Consider the following 22,792-nt stretch of genomic DNA (forward strand, 5'->3'; position numbering starts at 1 on the left):
GGTGCACAGTGCTATATAAACCCAAGTTTCTTGAATGTGATGACTGTCTTCTTCTTTCTATCTCCTATGACTCAATAGGTTTTAGTTAATGGTGATTTGAGTAGATACATGTTTCAACACTGCCACATTTGACCACTAGAGGTCCTCAACAGTCATACCCAACATGAATCCATTCTATTAAATTCATTCATTCCAATATGATAATTTCTGAAATAATTTACCAAAAGTAATTTAAGTAATTACTTATTACCTAAGTCATATTAAATAAAATGCATTATACGAAACCCTAAAAGACCAGCCACAAGAGGTTAATTGTAAGAGATAACACACACTATGTGCCCACACATGTAATAAGTACTGTGCCTGGGAGAACACAGACAATTAAGAAATATTATATATTAATGTTTTATCACTGCCCTCTCTCAAAACAAATCACTTCATCACCATACATATTTAAGATAAATCACAAGTGTTTGCTGAGCATTTTTTAAATTAGTGAATTATCCTCATGTGGCTGTGACTAATTTAAAATGGTGTCATCATATTCAGAAATGCAAACTGTCTACAGCCACAACCAACTTCAAGAACTTATCACTATGACTCATCAACTGGTATAAAAGTCTTGCTCAAGCCAGAAAGGACTCCTGGGATATTTCTATACAACGTGAGTATTCAGAAATTTAGTTTTAAGTGACTACTGAAATAAACTTTGTGATGCAAGCTACAGGAAAATAAATAAACCAGGTTTAAAAAAAACAAAAAAGATAAATCAATGCCTACATCATTTTTTAATGTCTGTATGGTATTCTATTTTATGGTCATACCAATATTAATGATGTGCTATGATTAACGTCCTTATAGCTAAATCTTTGCCTGTATTATTTTTTCTAGATCAAGTCATATTCTGTTTTTCTACAAGAACAAAACAGTATATTTATAAGAAAATAGCTAATTTAATAAAATGTCTATATTTTCAGATTTACTGACAAGTATTTCATTAATATTTTCCTGATATTCCCCAAAATTTCATAAAATGAACTTGTTTAAAATTTATACATTCACAAATGATTAGGAAAATGTAATAAAAATTTTGATTTTGTCTAAGTGGTATTTTTTTGTTTTTATTTGAAAATATCACAGGATACATACTAACATTAATTAACTTTTTTATAATTGCTCCTATCCTGAATATTGGATAAAATGAATATTTCAAGAATATTCTCACTGTATCAAAGTGTGAAATTAAAACAGAATTACAGAAATCGGAAATTCCTAGTGTCAGTAGCCTGTGAACACAATTGTGCGATCTATAGAATTCTGCTTTAATAACTGATAAATTATTTCTGTTATCAGAGATTATTAAATATGAGTCTAGCCTTACTGAGACAAAATTCTAGCAGATACAGCAACTTGGGGAACAATTACTGTTACTTAATGGCAAAACATGGTAATCTCCTGGAATCAGTGAAATAAATTCCACAAGTATCAGAAGGGCATTTTAAATAACAATAAAATTAAAACTATTCTCAAATTATGAATGCTTCATATATGTAATTTCTCACATGAACCAAGTGATCAGAATGTATTCAGAACACACAGAAAAATAAATTGAGGACTTGGTATATATGTTTAAATTTTAATACTTGAGAAAATATAAGTTAAAATCTCATACAAACATTTCTGGCACAAGAAAATATACACAAACTTGGATTCAAATGGAGTCAGTATGTAAACCTGGATATAAGACTATATCATGACAACTTGTTACTGAAGCCTTTTAAAGAAGTAATAGATTTTTATATCAGATATACACTGCAGAAGGAACAGTAATTTTTTTCTCAAAAAATTTCCCTTATCCATTAAGAACTGTAAACTCAGTGTGGAGAGGAAAGTTAGAGATCATCTAATTCATCAAAGCATTTTGAAGAAATAAGCCTTAAACACCTACTGTAAACTCAAACAATGCAAAAAAAACCAGCATTTCATTTTCCTCTGAAGATTAATTTGATATGTTTGTCAGGTTAACAAATTACAGTAATGAAAAATAAAAACATTTTATTCTTTCTTGAAAGTACACATTATTTCTTCTTCAGTTACTTCAGTAATTTAAGCTTAATATTCATTTTATTAAATATTAAAAAGAAGCTTTAAAAATCTTGCACTATTGTTAAGAAGAAATGAAAATTTCTTTCCAACTGCAATAATGTATTTTTAAAATTGCAAAAACAATTAGAAACACTAGGTCTTTAAGAGCATTTCAAAATATATTTGAAGAAAGTATCTTTCGGTCATTGCTTACTTTTTAAAAAAAACTTTCTTTTGGAAGATTAAGCTATATATAAATAAAAATTTATCCAATAATTGGAGAAATTCCCTGATCAAGAATACTGGATAAAATGAGTATTTCAAGAATATTCTCACTGTATCAAAGTGTGAAATGAAAACAGAATTATAGGAATTGGAAATTCCTACTATCAGTAGCCTGATGAAGATAGGGCTATTTATGAATTAACCTACAATTTTTCAAAAAACACCCAGTTCTTGGAATTGCCAGATGATACTTTTATTCCTGAAGTTACTGATACAGAGGTATTGTTTGGCCTTACAAAGGAATAAATTCCTTCTTAAAGGTAAAATTCTTCCTCTTTGAAAGATGCATTAAATATTTATCACTAAAAATGTAAAGTTTTAGTACTTCTTGAACACTGACTTCACTTTCCAAAGATGTAAATATTATCTCCTTCAATGCCCAGATCAATAGTGGAGATAAACTAAATATTTGGTGACTGTCTCTTTTAAGAAGAGAAGCATCAACTATTTCAAAAACCAGCCTGCATATAGCTTGGATCTTAACTGTATTTCTCAGACAAAAAATAGCTTGGTTTTACACAGAGGTTTCTTGGTTTATAATCCAGAAGAATTAGCAGTCAGCTTAAGATGCTTATTCTATGATTGCACATTTGTGTGAACTATTATTTTTCTTTTTTTTTAATAAATTTATTTATTTATTTATTTATTGGCTGCATTGGGCCTTTGTTGTTGCACATGGGCTTTCTCTAGTTGTGGTGAGCAGGGGCTACTCTTCGTTGTGGTGTGTGGGCTTCTCATTGCAGTGGCTTCTCTTGTTGTGGAGCACGGGCTCTAGGCACGTGGGCTTCAGTAGTTGCGGCACACGGGCTCAATAGTTGTGGCTCACGGGCTCTAGAGCACAGGCTCAATAGTTGTGGCACACGGGTTTAGTTGCTCCACGGCATGTGGGATCTTCCTGGAGCAGAGATCGAACCTGTGTCCCCTGCACTGGCAGGCGGATTCTTAAACACTGCGCCACCTACAAAGTCCCGCATTATTTTTCTTTAGAAAACATGTTTTAGTTTAACGTAGGGAAACACAAACGTCAATACAGAATATAATAACCTGTGATAGCTGATAATACTGTGAAGTTATTAAACACATCCCTAAAACTTCTGAAAGTACATTAATAATTTTTCAAATAGTCACAATCTCTTAAAAAAATATTATTTACAAATATCATCTTATATTGATGGAGTCTATGTAGTCATTACATGATCTGGGTAAATTCCTCGGAGAATCTGCCTACAGAACAGAAAATGCTGCATATACACTGTCCACTTGCCATTGGGAAATTGACAGCAGCATGACTTTATTAAAGAAAATTAAAATAATTGGAAAACTAATTAAAACTGGTATTATTGTGCTAAAGGAAAATGACAATCACATGATACAATTTTTTATGCAGCACCAATTTAATATTCTTTAATATCACCTTAATTTTAAGATTGTTAAAACATCATTCTGACGTTAAACATTATTTTAATGTAAAAATTGATATCAGCACTCAAAGAAAATAACATTAAAAAATATTTCTAATATGCTGAAAGCTACGAAATAGTTTCCCCTTTCACATTGCACAATGATCATCTAAAATATAAGGTTTAAGTTCTTATAAATAATATGTGAAAAAATTCTTTTCCAAATTTCTATTTATATTTAAATAACTTAATTTGTTTTATTTTTTTACCAAAAATATTGGTAACAAAATATTACCAATGTTAATATAAGTCAATCAAAAAATCAGTTCCTTCTGATTTGGAAAGCTTAAAAAAAATTGTAAGTAATAACAATTCTACCAAACCCAGGGTAACAGCAAGCTGATGAGCAGCAGCCATCAGTACTTAGTATTGTTTCATCAGGCAATCCTGATCAGGAAACTAAATTAGGTGCCTTCTGTAAGGCAAGTGCCAAACCGTTGCTTTTAAACTAAAATGCAATAACATATTAAGAGCACCTCTGTTTCTATCAGCAGGTAACAACCTCCATGTTTAACACATATTCAAAATACAGCAACTATAGTTATAACCCTAGTAGTGTTATTTGACTTTACATTTCCTTTAATGGGTAGACATTACAAAAATGTCATGGACTGAAAATCATATAAATGTCTATAGCTAAGAAGAACCCCCTGGTGACTTTACCACTGTCCGCCTCCAAAGGGTACCTTCTGGTGGATTCAGGCATGTGAATTCTGATAAGCCCTCTCCTCACCCCAAGCTCTACCTTTCTCTTATTGTACTTAATGTCTGAACCTATCTGGATAAACACAAATAAGAGAAACGTTTAAGATGTGAAACTAACACAGTCACTCCCTCTCTTTCCTCTGAATGACAGTTATATTTATTTTCTAGGTTTCTTACTTCCAGTCATGACAAAATAACGATCATCGTCTTCCGTTTTCTTTGCAGGAGGCGTTTTATCCCCACTGCCTGCCTCCTTGCCAGATAAGGGTGGCTTCCTGGTTGAGGCCAGGGCTTTGCCACTTTTGGGAGGCCCTTTGGCTGAGCACGGGCTCTTGGTGGCAGTCTGTGGTGACTTTGGTTCCAGCTGTTTTTTGGCAGAAGACTGGGGAAGACTCACAATGGACAGCGGGGTACGGCCCGGGGACCTGGAGGAGCTGGGGCCTGTCTTCTGGGACATGCTTTTATTCTGAGGCTGCTTTTTGGCAACTGAAACCATATTCTTATCTTTCGATTTCTGTGCAGCTTTTGCAGGAGCAACTGAGGATACAGAAAGTGGCTGGTTTAAATTCAAGGCTGACTTAAGTTTCTGTGCTGGAATCGCCCCCGCCTGAAGAGCTCCAACACGTGGCTGAGGCTGTGTTCCCAGACCCGTGGTTACGGTTTTGGAACCGGATGTTGTCACTTTTGCAGGAGACTGGAAAGAAGAAGGGTTAGGCCTTACGTGCAGATTTGCCTCAGGTGGCTTTGGACACTTTGATGATGAAGCTAAGTGTGCAGCTGAGGGAGAGACTGCATGATCCCTGAAAGACACATGCTTGTGCTTCAAATGCTTTGGTTCAGTTTTTCCAGGACACTTATTCGGCAAAAGTATAGATTCAGGCACATTTCTTGACTTCTGGGCTGGAATAAGCTTGGCCTTAGGAGTACTGGGTGATGAGGTACACTTTCTCAATGACTCAGATACACAAGGCGCAGTTCTTGATAAAGCTGGTGAAAAACTGCTTTCACCTACTCGATTTAAAGAAGCAGGTGAAGATGATGCATTGTTTGAAGGAGCCTGTGGTTTCTTTGTTATGCCCTTTGAAGATCTGAGTTTGAGATGAGAGGACGCTGCTGGAGAATTTGGCAATTTAGAACGGACTGACCCAGAGGCCAGATTACCTCCTTTCAGGGAAGATGCCGGTGGCAACACACCTGGCACACGTACCTGCTTCTCTCTGCTCCTTGGAATACCAACTGGTGTGCCAGGTTTTGAATTCTGTTTCTGAAACATGCTAACTGCTGACAAAGGATTCATTTCGGGAGGCTGAGGTGTTCTGGTGGATGAATCAGGCACACTCTCATTAGAAACTCCTTTCTGAAATGCCAGAATTTTCTGTTCCAGTGTAGCAAACTGTAATATTCGACAGGGGTCATATTTAAGCAAAAATCCTTGAAGAGTATCCCAGCCTCCACCGACACGCACCATGACATGTTTTCCGTGAAGCATCTTTCCCCCAAAAGAAAGTAAAAAATAAAGCTGTAAAACTGTACGGTGCAGTTACGGTTCATTAGCAGTCATAGTCTGTGATGTTTGTGACTATGAAATTCAGTGTGTTTGCCAACAGCTTCACTATAAATTGACAGTCTCTTTCTTGCATTACTAAAGTAACAAATTTAATTCATATTGGGTCATGCAACTAACAACAGAGAATCCTCCAGTTTGTAAGGAAGATACTGACACATAACTTGTATCCTAAAAATCCAAATTACTAATATGCAAAACTGCAAGGACTGAATACTGAAGGAAGAAAAGAGAAGAGAGAGTAAAGGAGAGGGAGAAGAGAAAAAAAGTCTCATGATAAAGAAAAAAATAATTACAGAAGAAAGATAAAAACTATCAAAACTTGTTATGTTAGAATTTAATAAATTACTTTCATATGTATTATACCAATTTAATCTTTCAAAATTTTTGATATTATTTATTACTCGTTCTTTGCAGATGAGAAAATTATGGCTCTGAGAGATTAAGGAAACTGTTCCAAATCACACAGCTTGGCCTGGCCTCAAACACACCAGGCTGTCCAGCCCAAATGATGCTTTTGTGAGAGAGATACATCCAGGGTCTGCCAGCGCAGCCCAAGCTGGACCTCAGGCCCCTATTCACTCAGCGGGCAAATCTGCACAATTGTATGAGACTGTTCTGCAAATTTTAACTCTAAATCCCTCACTCTGCACACTATCACTATATCATAATGCTCAAAAAAAGCTAATTAAAAGACAGAAAGTGCATGTACATGTTTCTGTGTGAGTGGCGCAGGGTATGGGGAGCTAATGATAATATATGGAATAAAAGAAAATATGGGTAGTGAAATTATATTTTTATATACTTTTATATTATATTCCTAAATTGGGAATAAAACAGCTCTTGCACCAATAAGTGGACAGAATGCTGAAGAGGTAAACTTCAATTTCCTTATCTGCAAAGGGGACAATTAACCAATTGCAGATTGCAGATGGGACAAAGGAAGAAAAAAGCATGTATATTAGCATATTAGTATAGATGCTGATGCTGAGTCAGTGAAAAAAAAAGGCTTCATACTTAAGACCCAAAGTCTATATTATTATCAACTGCAATGTTTCTATTTCTTTTTCTTCTTCTTGACATTTAATCTTATTATATGTTCTGGTTTTGCTTTTTTCTTCTTATGACAGAAAGTTATTTCTTTTTAGGAAATCTGAAAAATGGAATAAGTTACCTGAGGTATTCAAAGATTTTTTCCCCCCAATTATATTCAATGTCTAAATAGTCTTAGCTATCCTGTAGTTAGTTGTTTGCTATGTTAAGGGTGTTCACCTAAACCCATTATACACTCTTGAAAGTAAGTATTCCCTATTTTTCCTCCTACACAGTGAAATTCTTCCATTAATAACATCCTCTATTCCAATTTTTTCAAAAGTACAAGTGGAACAAAAGAAGGCTGGTAAAGCAACAAACTCAATTTCAAAACAAGATCTAAATGGGGTGGGGGAAGGGATAAATTGGGAGACTGGGATTGACATCTACACACCACTCTATATAAAATAGATAACTAATAAGGACCTACTGTACAGCACAGGGAACTCTACTCAATACTCTGTAATGGCCTATATGGGAACAGAATCTAAAAAAGAGTGGATATATGTATAACTGGTTCACTTTGCTGTATGGCAGAAACTAATACAACACTGTAAATCAACTATACTCCAATAAAAGTTAATTTTAAAAAATCTGAATGTAAATAGGATGTAAATGGTGGACTTACTCTTATAAAAAGTATTTTATCTCCTAGTCGATACCGTCCTTCAGATAAGTACTCAATAGAAAATCGATGAGAACAACTACAAGGAGGGTCTTCAGCAATGTGTTTAACCTAAGGTTAAAAATAAATAACAAGATTTAGTGCTTGTGACAAAAACTATTTTGTTTAACATTAAAATGTAAGGTTATTTGATAGCTAGGAAAATCAAACACAAAGATAAAAATTTAAAGACAGTTCAACTATTTATTATCTCTTCTCTTTTACTTGTTGACAAATATTGAGATTAGACATTAGCTAATCAAATAAAAGCTAGAGTGAGGAAGTTCTGAGTCTCTCTCTCTGCTCAAGTGCAATCAGGCTCGTCGTGTACTCACTGATCACCAGAGAAAGTCTGTGAATGTGTACACAGTGAAGTCAATTCAAAACACATTCATTAGGTCATAGGAAACATGAGTCCATTACTAAGCTTGAGTTGTTTTAAGACTTGGATTAATACATCTGTCAAATCAAAGATCGACCAGTCAGATAAAGTTTAACCAGGAATTTTCACTTGTCCCTTAACACTATACTAAAGTAATACTGTATAAATGGAGGACTATCCAGATTTGTTCCAAAGTTACTGTTAAAATAGGCAGAGACACATTTATATCTATTGGGTTGGCCCAAAAGTTCGTTTGGGTTTTTCTGTAACATCTTATGGAAAAACCTGAACAAACTTTTGGGCCAATCCAATATTCACCCTAGACTAGGTAAATTTTAAAAATTTCAACTCAAGAGGCATTTTTCTAAAAATACTTGCTTTGTTTCAATAGTCTGCTAAGGAGATGAGAGTTGAGGAGAAAATCCTACCTCTACTCCTCAAGGGGTTTACAGAATTTTTAATTGCAGTAAATATCTTAAAAATGGTAAAAAAACTGAAATAAACATTCAGGAATTCTTTATTTAAAACACAGAAATTAAAATAAATAATAAATTGATTAAACAAAAATATTTGCTGAGAGATGTTTGATTTGAAAAAAAAAAAAAGTCACTTATTGGCCACTATGGAAACCATTTTGTTTTCCTAAAACTATATTTTTGAAAAAGCAAGTCCATGTATATTTTTCTCAACTACTTGTCACACAGAGTATATCTAAACAAATTCACTTAATTGAACTTAGGCATGATGTTAAAGAAAGTCTCTCCAGATACACCTAATTTAGCTGAGTACTAACAGAAATTTATGAGTGTCTTAATTATCTACCCAAAATGGACACATGTGGATTCACCTGGGCCTGATCAGAAGGGTCCACATTTATCTCCCTATATCATTTTCACAAAATAACATGATCATAAATAGAGCTGATTTTCATAAGCCATTCAATCAAGTTTATCTTATTCACAGTCTGGGTATACGTGCACATATATGTACACACATTCATACACACATACACACACCACATGCATAAGATGGCTAAAAATATTCTGAACTTTGGTAAAGAATTTACAATTACTTGAATCATTACAAATTAGATAACAAAGTAATTTGAAAGGAGGTAATTATTTCAGTCATTATTTTCTATCCATTAAAGTTTCTTAGGTGTACAGAATTGCAGTAGTATACTTCTTAACAGCACTCGAAATAATGAATCAGATAATAATTGTTCCTTATTGCAAACATGACTGTAAGATCTCAGCAGATCACATATGTATAGGTAGACATTGAATATATTCATATAGCACATATATATTTAAAGAAATGTGTTCCTTTTAGTGTTCATAACAAGATTGTAGGTGTGAAAGGTCACTTATTTTCTTTGTTTAAAATATCCAAACACCACTTATATTCAGCAGTACAAATCAGCACTAACCCACAATCTAAATAAGGTTGTGAGCCTAAAAGAAGTGCTGTGAATAAAAAATGTTCCCTTCTGGTTTTAGCTATTGCATAATTAACATTTTAACATTAAAGGAAATAGCTAAAGAAATTATCCTAATATCAACTATTTTCATTCTCCTCGTTTTGATACATACTTTTCATAAAATAAACATTTTTCTTGTTGCTATATAGTCTTCATAATGATTACAAAGAATGATTATTCTGGTAGGGTAATAAATCCTAATTTACCTAGCTATTGCCCAATCTGAGAATATTTACATTACTTCCAATTTTTCACCCTTATAAATAATACTGCAACTTTCATTCATGCTACTTTTTTTCCCTCTTCAAGTACAACGAAAATGAAAGAGGAACACTTTTGGCAAACTTTGAGACTCTGATGTATCATAGTTGAAAGAAAGTGTGACAATTACTCACAGCTTCGTGCAGCTCTTCATGCTGACAGCATGATTTTGGAATGCTGATGGAATCTTCAGCCCCAGAAGTGTTAAGTAAGGTCTCTTCTAGCTCAATTTCTTTCTCAAGTTTTACTAATACTGGTGGCTCAACCCCATATCTGAAAACCAATTATGAGATCTCATCAAACAAGTGAAGTCTGAGCCAAGTATTTCCATTTGTATCACAAGAGGTTATCTTTTATTTTTAAATAAAGTTTGTATGACTCTTCTTCTACCAGTTGTTTTACTGGGACATCTGGAAATGTTTTTTAATGTCCCACAGATTGCCAAAAATTCAGATTATCATCTTTGCATCATAGCATATATATATTTGGGTTACTGGATGCTCCCAATATTCAAGCAGGGACCCTAAAGTTACCTTTCAAAATCAGCTCATTAAAAAAAAAAGTCAGCTCATAAGTGAAGATGGGGTCAGGCTGGGTATAGAAGATACCAGGCCTTAGCCTTCTTAACAGACCCTCTTTGCATCCAAAGGACTTGCCTGGCCTTGAACTGCTTAAAGATTGCATGCTCTTACTCTACTCTTAACCTAAAAAAATGTAAATACCCACTTTTACAGTTTAATATTGAATGAAGGCAAGCTACATGAGCAAGCAGGCAGATGTTGACACATGACATGGCTCACGTGAACAGAACAAAGTTAATAAAGAAACAAAAAGAAAGAAAAAATAGTAAATTAAGTTACTTTATTCCAACCAAAAATTTTCATTTATAGAAAATAGTGTTTTAGATAAAACAAAGCAGCTTAAAAAATGCTTATAACATTGAAATTCTGAAATATTGTGGAATACATACCTTGACACAATTCGACCAATTTCAAGAAGACAAAGATATACCTGTCTTGGATTTTTGTGCAAAACTGTGAAAAATAAGACCACATATTTTAGGGGGCAAATTAAACAGGCAAATATATTTCTGGCATGAAAGAAGTAAAGTGAAAGACAGTAGCGTTACTTATTTGGAGACTTAGAAAAGACTTTTATTTTCTCTACATATTATCATCTTCCTTTAATTAAAAAAAAATGGCTAACGAGAAGATTAAAATTTACCATACCCTTATCTGTATAGTATTATAAGTCTAAAAAAACTAAGGGCTTACTAACATTAAATTATTAATGTTTCAGATCTCTCAGCAGAAGATACTATTGAAGAGATGTATCACTTCAATTTTATTCTAAACTATCTTTAGCACAGGACTGTGTTAACAGCCCTCTTCAACTCTTCCAAATATAGAAGAGAAGGGAGCACTTCCCTACCCATTCTATGAGGCCTATATTACCCTGATACCAAAGTCAGAAAAATATATCACAAGAAAACTAAAGACAAATATCCTTTATGAACACAGAGTAAAAAATTCTCAATGAAATACTGGCAAACTGAATCCAGCAGTAAGTGAGATTTATCCCAGAAATGCAAGATTGGTTCCACATATGAAAATCAATCAATACAATACACCATATTGATAGACTAAAGGAAAAGAAACATACAATTATCTCAATAGACACAGAAAAAGCTTATGACAAAATTCAAACACCCTTTCATGACAAAAAAAAAGACTCAACAAACTAGAAATAGAAGAGAACTTTATAAACATGAAAACAAACATCTCTGGAAAACCCATAGCTAACATCGTTGTTAACAGTGAAAGACTAAATGTCTTCCTTGAGGCTAAGAGCAGGGAAAAGAAGGATGTCCACTCTTACCACTTCCATTCAACACTGTACTTGAGGTTCTAGCCAGGGCATGTGGGCAAGAAAAATAAATAAAAGGCATCTAGATTGGAAAGGAAGAAGGAAAACTATATTCACAGATGATATAGTCCTTTGTTTAGAAAACCCTAAAGAATCTACAAAAAAACTAACAAAGCTAATAAGCAAGTTTGGCAAAGTTGCAGGATACAGGATCAACATACAAAAGTCACTGCACTTTATACGTTAGCACTAAACAATCTGAAATACAATTAAGGAAATAATTACATTTACAATAGCTTCAAGAAGAATAAAGTACTTAGGAATAAATTTAACCAAAGAATTGTAAGACTTGTACACTGAAAACTGTAAACTACTGTTGAAAGGAATTAAATAAGATATAAATAAATGGAAAGACATCCTATGTTCATGGATTGGAAGACATAATATTATTATTGTAATACTCTCCAAACTGACCTACAGATTCAGTGCAATCCCTATCAAAATTCCAATAGCCTTTTTTTTCCCAGAAATGGACAAGCTGATGATAAAATTCATATGGAATTTCAAGAGATAGAACAGCCAAAACAATCTTGAAAAACCACAAGGTTGAAAGACTCATACTTCCCAATTTCAAAACTTACTACAAAGCTACAGTAATCAAGACAGTGTTTACTGGCTTAAGGATAGACATACAGGCCAGTGGAATGAAACAATGTCCAGAAATAAACTCATATGTTAATGTTCAATTGATTTTTAACAAGAGTGCCAAAGATAACTGTTCCTTAAAGAGGGCAAAACAGTGTTTTCAACAAATGGTGCTAAGACAACTGGATATCTACATGCAGAAGAATGAATTTAGATCCCTTCCTCACACCATATAAAAAAAAATAACTCAAAATGGATCAAAGACCTAAATGTAAAAGCTAAATTCTATAAAACTCTTAGAAGGAAACATAGGTGAAAATCTATGTGACCTTGGATTAGACAATGGTTTTTTAGATAGGACACCAAAAGCACGTGCAAATAACTGAACTTCATCAAAACTGAAAACTCTTATGCATCAAAGGACAGTATCAAGAAAGTGAAAAGGCAACCCAAAGACCAGAAGAACATATTTGCAAATCATATATCTAATAAGGGCCTAATATTCAGAACAAAGAAAGAACACTTACAAGTCTACAAAAAAAAAAAAAATTGACTCCCCCCAAAATGAGAAGATCTGAGTGGACATTTCTGTAAAGAAGACAAATGGCCAATAAGCCCATAAAATGATCCTCAGCATCATTAGTCATTAGGGAAATGCAAATCAAAACCATGAGATACCACTTTACATCCACTAGGATGGTTATACAGTTGGCCCTTGAACAACATGGGTTTGAACTGTGTGGGTCCACTTATACATGGATATTTTTCAATAAATACATATCACAGTACTGTAAGGTCTGTGGTTGGTTGAATCTGTGGATTCAGAACTGTGGATACAGAGGGCTGACTGTAAAGTTACATGCACATATGCCACTGCAGGGGTGGGGGACCACTGCCCCTAGCCCCTGCATTGTTCAATGGTCAACTGTAATTTTAAAAAATAATAAAACAGTTTGGTAGTTCCTCAAACAGAGAAACATAGAATCACCATATGACCCAATAACACCACTCCTAAGTATATCCCTGAATTAAAAACATATGTTCACTTGAAAACTGCACACAAATATTCACAGCAGCATTATTCATAATAACCCAAAAACAGAAACAATCAAAATGTCCATCAGCTGTTAATACAATAGATTTAAAAAAATGTGGCCTATCCATACAACAAAGTATTGTTCAGCCACAAAAAGTAATGAAGTACTGTTAGATGCTACAACATAAATGAACCATAATGCTAAATGAAAACAGCCAGACACAAAAGCCACATATTGTATGATTTTATTTATATGAAAAGTCCAGAGTATGCAAATCTATAGAGAAAGAAAGTAGACTGATGGTTTCCAGAGGATGGAGATAGGGAGTAACTGCGTCCAATTGCTAATAGGTATGGGTTTTCTTTTTAGAGTGATGGAGATGTTCTGGAATTAATAAGTGGTGATATTTGCACAACATAGTGGGTATACTAAAAACCACTGAAGTATACATTTTGAAATGATAAATTTAAGCTACATGAAGCATATCTCAATTTTTTAAACACTATAAATAAAATGAAACCTAATATGTTTAATGATAAGCATAGCTGGATTAAAGCAGGGTGCAGACTGGGGGGTAAAATAGCAATCCATTACTTTTAATTCTATACTGGATAAGAATATCCAGAGGCTACTAAACAGGTAACAGTGGGGACATCTACCCTGTTTGCAGGCAATAGGGTGTGCCTGGTCAGTAGAAATATTTACAATAATAATAACCTAAAATAATAATCAAACCAACTAAAAGTCGCTTTGTTTTTTATTATCACCATGAGCTGGCAATTCTAAGCAATGTCAGTGACAAAATACTTCTATCAGAGCAGACTACTACTCCCAAGACCCCCATCCTCGGTAAGCTATTGCTCCTATCAAAACATCATAAATTCTGTGCACGTGCGTGTGTGTGTGTGTGTGTGTGTGAGAGAGAGAGAGAGCGCGCACACATACATAAACACTTTGAGGAAATATATAGTCTAATACTTAGATAGCTTCCACTTTGGTCCGTGTACAGATGCTTCTGTTCACTTAAATGAGAAAATACATCAATAATTCTTCAGTAGAGCATGACTTTTTAAAATGAATTGACAAAAACATTAGTCCATTTAGATAACCAAGTTGGCAGCTGCTGTTTACGAGGTAAATCTAAACACCATGAGCATACAACATTTGGCCTTCTGTTATTCCTGTAATTATCTAGTCAAAAAGAAATTACCAGTAATTTAGACTTGGTAGAATAATTCTTGATGAAAACATTAATTAGTTAAGCATTAGTCCAGAACCTCCCCACAGTCAACTATTTAGGAAGTAAAATATGTCTAGACCATTCTAGATATATAGGATCTATAACCATAAAAGAAAAGCTTAATCATATATTTGATCTGAAATCTGATTCTCCAATTGTTTCACATATATTTGGAGTACAAATTTTTCTAGTAAAATGAGATGTGGCATTTGAGTTCTTATTTGGAAAGAAAAATGAGAAGTAAGGCATAAAAAATATCCTGATAAATTTTAAACACAACACCACCACCACCACCACTTACCTAAACCTTCAGATTCAAAGAGGTAAGTTTCATCAACCCCAATGCGCTTGCACCAGTGAAGAAAGTTCGCAGTATTGTCTCTAGCAAAGAATGAACCTGATGCAGCATCTTTCTTACAGGGTACTTTTCTCATTGGAAAATTCTGGAAAAGACGAAAGAATAATTTCAATCACGCATCAAGGATATTTTCATTAGATATCCATTTTAATATTACTAAATAAATGTTCAGTGCATTGAATGAAACTAAAAGGTGCATAGCACTAGGGGGAAAAGGCATCTTCAAAACTTATTTTATTTTGCTTAAAAAGTATATTCCAGAGAATGATTCCTAGGAAACCAATCTGGTCAAAATTAGCAGTAGAATCATGCATCTCTAACCTTTCTTTTTAAAATGACATGAGAGTCTTAGTTAAAATAAAAAATGACAGACTAGTAATTCCAAAGCACATCTTTATAGTATATCTCTCCAAACATAGTTCAATACAAACACAAAATTATTGCTATGTTAAAGGTTTACAGACAAGACTCAGTTTTGCTTACTTCCTTATTTGCAGATTCATAAATATGGTTCTGAGTTTCTTGAGGAGACTTTCAAACAAGGAAGTAGTAGCTCATTCTTAATTCAAGTTCTTTGAAAATTGACAAGCTAAGTTTAACAGAATCCACTTTTTTTATTACCTGGACCAGGAGTATGCAGATAATCCTGCTGAGGGGTTTTTAGTTTTGTTTTAAATTTTTACTTGAATAAGAAATTCATGTCTATGATTTTTTTAAAATGCAACAGACACAGTAGAGTATAAGTCTTTCTCCCACCTCTACCCCTCAGTTCCTTTCTCTCCCTGGAGATAACCACTATTACCAGTTCCTTATATTTCCTTCCTGTTGCTATTATTTTCCAGAATTACAATAGCCTTGTGAGTTTTTCTAATTGTACACAGGAAAAAAAATCAACACAGCCAAATGCAAAGATGGTTAGTATCAACTGAAACCTTCTCATCCACATTTCAGTAAGACATCTCTATACACAAGTACATCTGTACCTACAGAATGCTACATAAACACACTATTCTGCAATCTGATTTGTGTATGTGCACATGCACACTTAATGATAGGTTGCAGGCATCTTCTGGGGTGAAAAAAAATTAAAACAGTCATTTCTAATAAATAGATAATATTCTACTCCGTTTAGGTACCATAATTTTAAACAACTTCTCTACTGATGAGCATTTAGGTTGTTCTTAATTTTTTTTGCACAATCGTTTTTGTGAATTTGTGGTTACTTTCTTAGAATAAATTCCTGGAATTAGGATTATGTTATGTATCAAAGGACATGCTTTATTTTCAATGTGATATATATTACACATTGTCCCCCAGAAAGATGGTACTACTTTCTATTTCCACCAGCACTATGTTAATGCCTAGAACACACATTCACAGACCCCAGATCCCTATTTGATGAAAAGGAGGAAACCTTACCTACTTCAAATCACAACTTCAGGGTCAGTGGAGGAAAAGTATCCAAAAAAGTATTATTCATTCAACCAATATTTATAGAATTTACCACCAAGACAACATACAAAGAGTAAAAAGATGATGATGATGATGATGATGACAGCTCTTAACAGCATGCCAAGAACCATCACAACCTCTCTTTCCATTTAATTCTCACAGTGATCCTGTAAGGAAGGTACTATTATTGTTCTCAAGAAGAGTAGCTATTAGATATTTACTCTGTTCCAGGCACTAAGCTAACCACTATAGATATTATCTTATCTAATTTTGCTGAATCCTCAAAAATATATCCTAAGGTAAATGTTAATATCTCCATTTTACAAGTGAGAATATTTTTTCAGATGCTCAAAAAGATTAAATTATCCAAGATTTTACATACAGCTGAGGTGAAGTTTATAACCTTGTAGAGATGATAAAAAATGTACATAAACAAATCAATGGGTACCAAGGTACTAAATCACTACTGTCAAACATCTTACCACTGGTTCTTCAGGGTTGCATGTTTTCACCATGTTCTGAAGAACATCAATCAGCTGGCATAACAGTACTCCGTTATCAAGTTCTTCCAATAACCTTTCTGCCTTAACTTCAACACCTAAAAACATATTTCAAAGCTAAGATTCTTCTAGAAACAGTAAATTTAAACAATGTGGTTAAAGTTTAATTACATGTAATTATACCTGAAACACTAGACAAATATTAAATCAGACTCCGAGTACTCACTATTAGAAAGTACAGTTAAAACAGCAGATAATGTCAAATTAAATGAAAGTCAACTGAAACAAAAATGTCTGTGGTGTAGAAGCACAGAAAAAAAAAAAACGACATCTACTTTATTTCATTTAAAAAACACCAAAGTGTTTTATATTTCAATATTCACTATTAATGTTAAGTTTTGATTCACTGCACATTACAACTGCCTGCACACACAAAAAAGATTCTCTCATAAGTAAGATGGACTTCGTTGCAATTTAAATTTAAAGATAACAACATAACAAGCACTCAGGAAATACCAATTTTTCACCTCTAAAGTCCCTTATTTGGAAGCATTATTACATAATAAACCTTTAAAAAATTATCCAAATCTTCAAACTGATGTGAGATAGAGTGAGTGTTCAGTGTGTTTTTAATTATCTTGAAAGACCACAGATGAGCTTTATATATATATATTCCTTTTCACAAAAATCCTGGAATGCTACGTGACATTCTGTTATTTAAAGAAGAATTTTTTTCTGGGGAGAAATTTCAGAGCACTCACGTCCTCTAACTGAGTAAAGAAATATGATGCCATGTATTCTCCAAACTCAATAAATACTTCCTCCTAGGTTTCATACGCCTCTGCCCCTCAAAGTCTCAGAAACAGGAATCATTTCATTTTTTAATTTTTAATTTTTTTGGCTGCATTGGGTCTTAGTTGCGGCACGCGGGATCTTCATTAAGGCATGTGGGATCTTTGTTGTAGCCCACGGGCTTCCTGCTAGGTGCAGTGTGCACATTTTCTCTTCTCTAGCTGTGTAGTGGCAGCACGTGGGCTCTCTAGTTGAGGCATACAAGCTCAGCAGCTGTGGCACATAGGCTTAGTCGCCCCGTGGCATTTGGGATCTTACTTCCCTGACCAGGGATCGAACCCGCATCCTCTGCATTGGAAGGTGTATTCTTTACCACTGGATCATCAGGGAAGTCCCCAGGAATCATTTTAACTACAGCATATATTCTACCCAGAATCTCATGCCTTACACAAGTTTAAGGAGAAAAAAAAAATCATTAAAATGCAGACCCCCAAATTAGACCTATACAATTAAAAATAATTTTTAACAATAACAATGAAAATGTTGATTATTCACTGCTTTTACTACTGTCCTCTTCCATTAAGCCTCAAACTTGCTTACTATTCAAGCCCTGAGGGTCAGGGTGAGTCAGAATATCTTCCTAACTAGAATGTAAGCTTGGTGAGAACAAGGACATCAAATATTTCCTTCACTAGAGGATCCCCAGCCTCTGGAATAATCATTCCTTGCAAAGAGTAAGATTCTCAGTAAACATTTACTGGGCAAGAGAATACAATTTTGCATATCGTTGCAAGCCTTACCTAACAAACCAGATAACCAGATTGACAGATCTTCTTGCATGGGCAGCAGGGTGGCTTCATGCCTCACAGCTATCCACTCATCATACTGACAAACATCAGCCAAACCTGGCCCATGTCTGGGGGTCAGAGGACTCCGTGGACTTAGAGGCAGGTCTTCTCCAAACCACACCTAGAAAAAACACCAACTGAATGGATTTGACTTTGATAAAAGTCAGCATGCCCAACATTTACATTTAAATAATGAACTACAGACCATATTTAATATACACATATACAGAGCTGCAGTTCACAGAAAGTTAATCAACTAGAAGGCAAACTATTAGTCTAGATACTTGAGACAATTTCCATATTCAATTCTGTGATAAATGTAAGTGAATTCCTAATTAATGAACAGATTCTACTATCAAACCAAGGGGATAAAAGTCAACAAACAATTATTTTTCTTTCACTTGTTAGCTGCATAACAAGTTACTTGACCAGAGTCTCAGTATCTTGGCTATAAAATGAGTTAATGATACCTGCCTTATAAGATACATCTTTGTAGGATCTAGCATTGGGCCTAACGATATTTGTTGAATAATGGATAAATGAACTAATGAATGCACAGATGGCATTTTATACACTTTAAATCATAATAACAGTGTTATCTAAAAAAAAGTCTAAATAACCCCGTCTGTCACCTGATTTTTGAATGGCCCACAAGCTAAGAATGGATTTTACATTTTAAAATGGTATTTATACCAAATGTAAAATAGATTGCTAGTGGGAAGCTGTTGCATAATACAGGGAGACCAACTCGATAATGGGTGATGACTTAGAGGGCTGAGATAGGGAGGGTGGGTGGGAGTCGCGGGAGGGAAGGGATATGCAGTTATATATATAAATACAGCTGATACACTGTTGTACAGCAAAAACCAGCACAACAGTGTAAAGCAATTATATTCCAATAAAGAGCTTAAAAAAAAAGATACAAAAATAAATAAATAAAGGCAGTTATCTAAGTACCCTGGTTTAGAATAAAAATTGACATAAACATGTTATCAAACCAACACTGGCAAAATTTTGAAATACAATTAGATATACTTTTAGCATAAGATTATTTAGAGAAAAGACTGTGTCAAATCTCAGTTCACGAAGGGGTATCAGAGCCCAAGTGAAGTGACGAAGGGGTTCTCGCAGGACAGCTTGAAATGGAGGGTCAGAGCTTGAGTGAGGTGACAGGGCATCCACGCATGGGAACAGCCACGTGCAGCATCAGACCCTGAGCAGGATAAGGAGCGTGTCCACTAGGGACAATGGAGGAATGTCCCAGTGCAGAGTGTCAGAGCCCAACTGAGCTGAGAAGGGCATCATCTCAGGGAGGGATGACAGCAAAAAACGGAGATGGGTTATGTACCTGGGGATTTATCAAATGAGAGCCAGGTTTCTCATTGCCAAAGAAGACAAGTACAACCATGGACTGAGAGAAAACTAGAATGAACCCATGGTGTTGGAATGGAGTATCTTTTACCAGAAAGCAAAGAAGCTCAAAGAATGATGGGTACATGCAAAAGGACACAGACGTCAGCTTGAAGGGAGTTCTACTGGCTAAATCAAGAACAATTTAAGCACGAAAATAATGATATAAGTAAATTACAACACAATGAATAAAATGGACAAGTCTGAGTCCACATAGATATAAATAAATGAACTAGAATTTTGATGAGGAATGAGATTTTCATACAGTTTCAAAGTACTTACCCAGAAATAGTTATTACAAAGAGAAAAAAAGAGTAATTTCAAAGCAGAGAAACTCATCAGGCAGCACCTTAACCAAGTGACACAGATGAACATGACCAATAATGGGACAAATCAAAATCACATGCCACCTGATAGGATGCAATGAGACAACACAGCATCCCTCTGTGATATTCCTGCCAAGATACATAACCTGAAACCAATCATGAGAAAACATCAGGAAAATCTAAATCGAGGGACATTCTACAAAATAATTGGTCTGTAATACTCAAAAGTGTCAAGGTCATAAAAGAAAGGAAATGCTGATAAAGACTAAGGGGCGCTACAACTAAATGCAACACGATTCTGAACTGGACACTGTTGGGACAACTGGCAATACCTGAATGTGGTCTGAATACTGGATAGTAGTTCTGTACCACCATTAATATCCTGATTCTGATGACTTCGTTGTGGTTGTATAGGAGGAAGTCCTTGCACACGATAAATATACTAAAGTATCAGAGGTAATGGGACATTGGATTTGCAACCTACTCTCAAATGGTTCAGTAAACAAATACCTCTATTCTACATTTAGCAACTACTTTGCAGGTTTGTGAGTGCTTTAAAGCAAAATTTTTTTAAGTTTTTAAAAAAAGAGGCATAAGTATAGGTAATACCAAGTGAATCTAGTTCTTTTTTGATTTTTAAATGTAGATAATTTCCTCCCTAAAATATATTAAACTTATTGAGGTTTACTTGATGCAAGTCTTACGACACTGAATCAAAAGCCATAACACCATTGTTAATCTAGACAAACGTAGAAGAAACAAAAAGAGCTGCTTTCAATCTCCTATGATGAGAAATAAACATGTTTTTTAAAAATCCCAAAGGCAGAGAAAGACAATGAATATATACTACAAGAGGTAAGCAGGAGTAGTAAAAAATTAATAAAATTACCCAAAGACAAAGAAAAACATTTGAGGGGCATTCTTTCAGGAACTGAGGACAGATTGGGGAAGAACTCCTAAACACGCGAGGATCCCATAAAGATGTTGTTTATTTCCCTGAATTCTCTTAGAATTATTTCAAAGGGAATATAGCAAAGATTTAATATCTAAATCTTCCCTTCATTAGCATGTTTTGTTTCTGTTTGTAATCCCAGGACTCAGTATAAGACCTAGCACATGATATGCAGCCAAAATATTAGTTGAATAACTGAAGAATAGATACTAGCAAATGACTCTTTGTACCATCAAAATCAACATGCCTCTTACAATCAATGGTATTTTACAGTCAATAGAATGTTATTTGTCCTTTAACCATTTGGCTGAGCTGACAAAAGGCAGAGAAGATAAAAATATTTGTCAAGGAAAGATGTATATTAGCTAGGAAGGTGGTTTTGAAAAAATCATGTGTGAAATGGAGATGCTAAAATTAACAGAAGTCATTCTAATTTCTTGCCACATTAGGGAGAAGAGTATTTGGATTTTCCTATTATTGAGAGCAGAAAACTATAAAAACCTGGGCTAGTTAGAAGCATATTAATGTTGTTAAAAGTTAGATATTAATAACAAAACTCACATGTATAAAGATTGTTCTCAAACATGCTGAAAGCTGTCATATTGCAGAGATTCCCACCCATAGGCAGTCTACAGAAGAACTTGAGTTAGTAAACAAACTTAACTTACACTTAGGCAAAAATTTAGGCCTACGTACAAATGGGCCTTTTCTCAGAGACAGAGTTCATAGTTCTTGTCAGATTCTCAAAAAGGGACTATGACCCAATCTACAGTTCATTGGTTTTTTAGACTGTAAGTTTATTTATTAGTCAGAAACACGGACATAAAAAAGGGGCAAGGAAGACCTTCATGGATTAAATGAATGAAAAACCAACTGAAAAAAGCTATCTATTGAGTGTCTCCTCTCTGCAAGGCACTTATGAATGATGAAGCCTAATTAGCAAAGAGGTGCAAATCCAAGGAAGTTCTCACATTCACCAGGAAGAGAAGCAAAAACTTCCGTGAGGGATGTCAAGGCTACCCTTGGAGAAGAATCAATAGGGACAGGTATGTAGAATCTCGAGCAGAGAACGGTTCAGGGAACTATAAGACAACACTATGAAAAAAAGGTCAAAAAGTCAAGAAAGTATTAACGCCCATTAGGATAGAAATGAGAAAAACATGGTCAATGTGGCAATGATAAAAAAAAGCACTTTATAAGGAATAGAGAAAATACAATCAACATGAAACTGATGACATATCTGAAACTTGGATAAAAAGAGATGAATAGAAATAATCAGATAAAAAATGGTTTTGAGAAATAAGGAGTTCTGAGCATGCTCAATGTGGATTAGAGAGGACCCAAAGGGGAAGAATAAGACCTTTGGGGAGACTGCCATGAAATCCCAA

At 34.5% G+C, this 22,792-nt stretch overlaps 1 protein-coding gene across 2 annotated transcripts in view; it reads right to left on the reverse strand.

Annotated features, from left to right (window-relative positions):
• Positions 1 to 1,686: 1,686 nt before the first annotated feature.
• GAS2L3 (growth arrest specific 2 like 3) overlaps positions 1,687 to 22,792 on the reverse strand; it is a 33,888-nt gene continuing 12,782 nt past the window's right edge. For both annotated transcript variants that reach the window (XM_057743266.1, XM_057743267.1), the window contains exons 3-9: positions 18,669 to 18,837; positions 17,059 to 17,174; positions 15,068 to 15,209; positions 10,949 to 11,012; positions 10,113 to 10,251; positions 7,820 to 7,927; positions 1,687 to 6,024 (exon numbers count right to left, since the gene is read on the reverse strand). In XM_057743266.1, coding sequence (XP_057599249.1) covers positions 4,693 to 6,024; positions 7,820 to 7,927; positions 10,113 to 10,251; positions 10,949 to 11,012; positions 15,068 to 15,209; positions 17,059 to 17,174; positions 18,669 to 18,837 — 2,070 coding nt within the window. In that variant the 3' untranslated portion in view covers positions 1,687 to 4,692. The remainder of the gene's footprint in view (positions 6,025 to 7,819; positions 7,928 to 10,112; positions 10,252 to 10,948; positions 11,013 to 15,067; positions 15,210 to 17,058; positions 17,175 to 18,668; positions 18,838 to 22,792) is intronic.

Source organism: Hippopotamus amphibius, chromosome 7, assembly GCF_030028045.1.
Source record: "Hippopotamus amphibius kiboko isolate mHipAmp2 chromosome 7, mHipAmp2.hap2, whole genome shotgun sequence".
In the NCBI taxonomy this organism is placed as follows: domain Eukaryota; kingdom Metazoa; phylum Chordata; class Mammalia; order Artiodactyla; family Hippopotamidae; genus Hippopotamus; species Hippopotamus amphibius.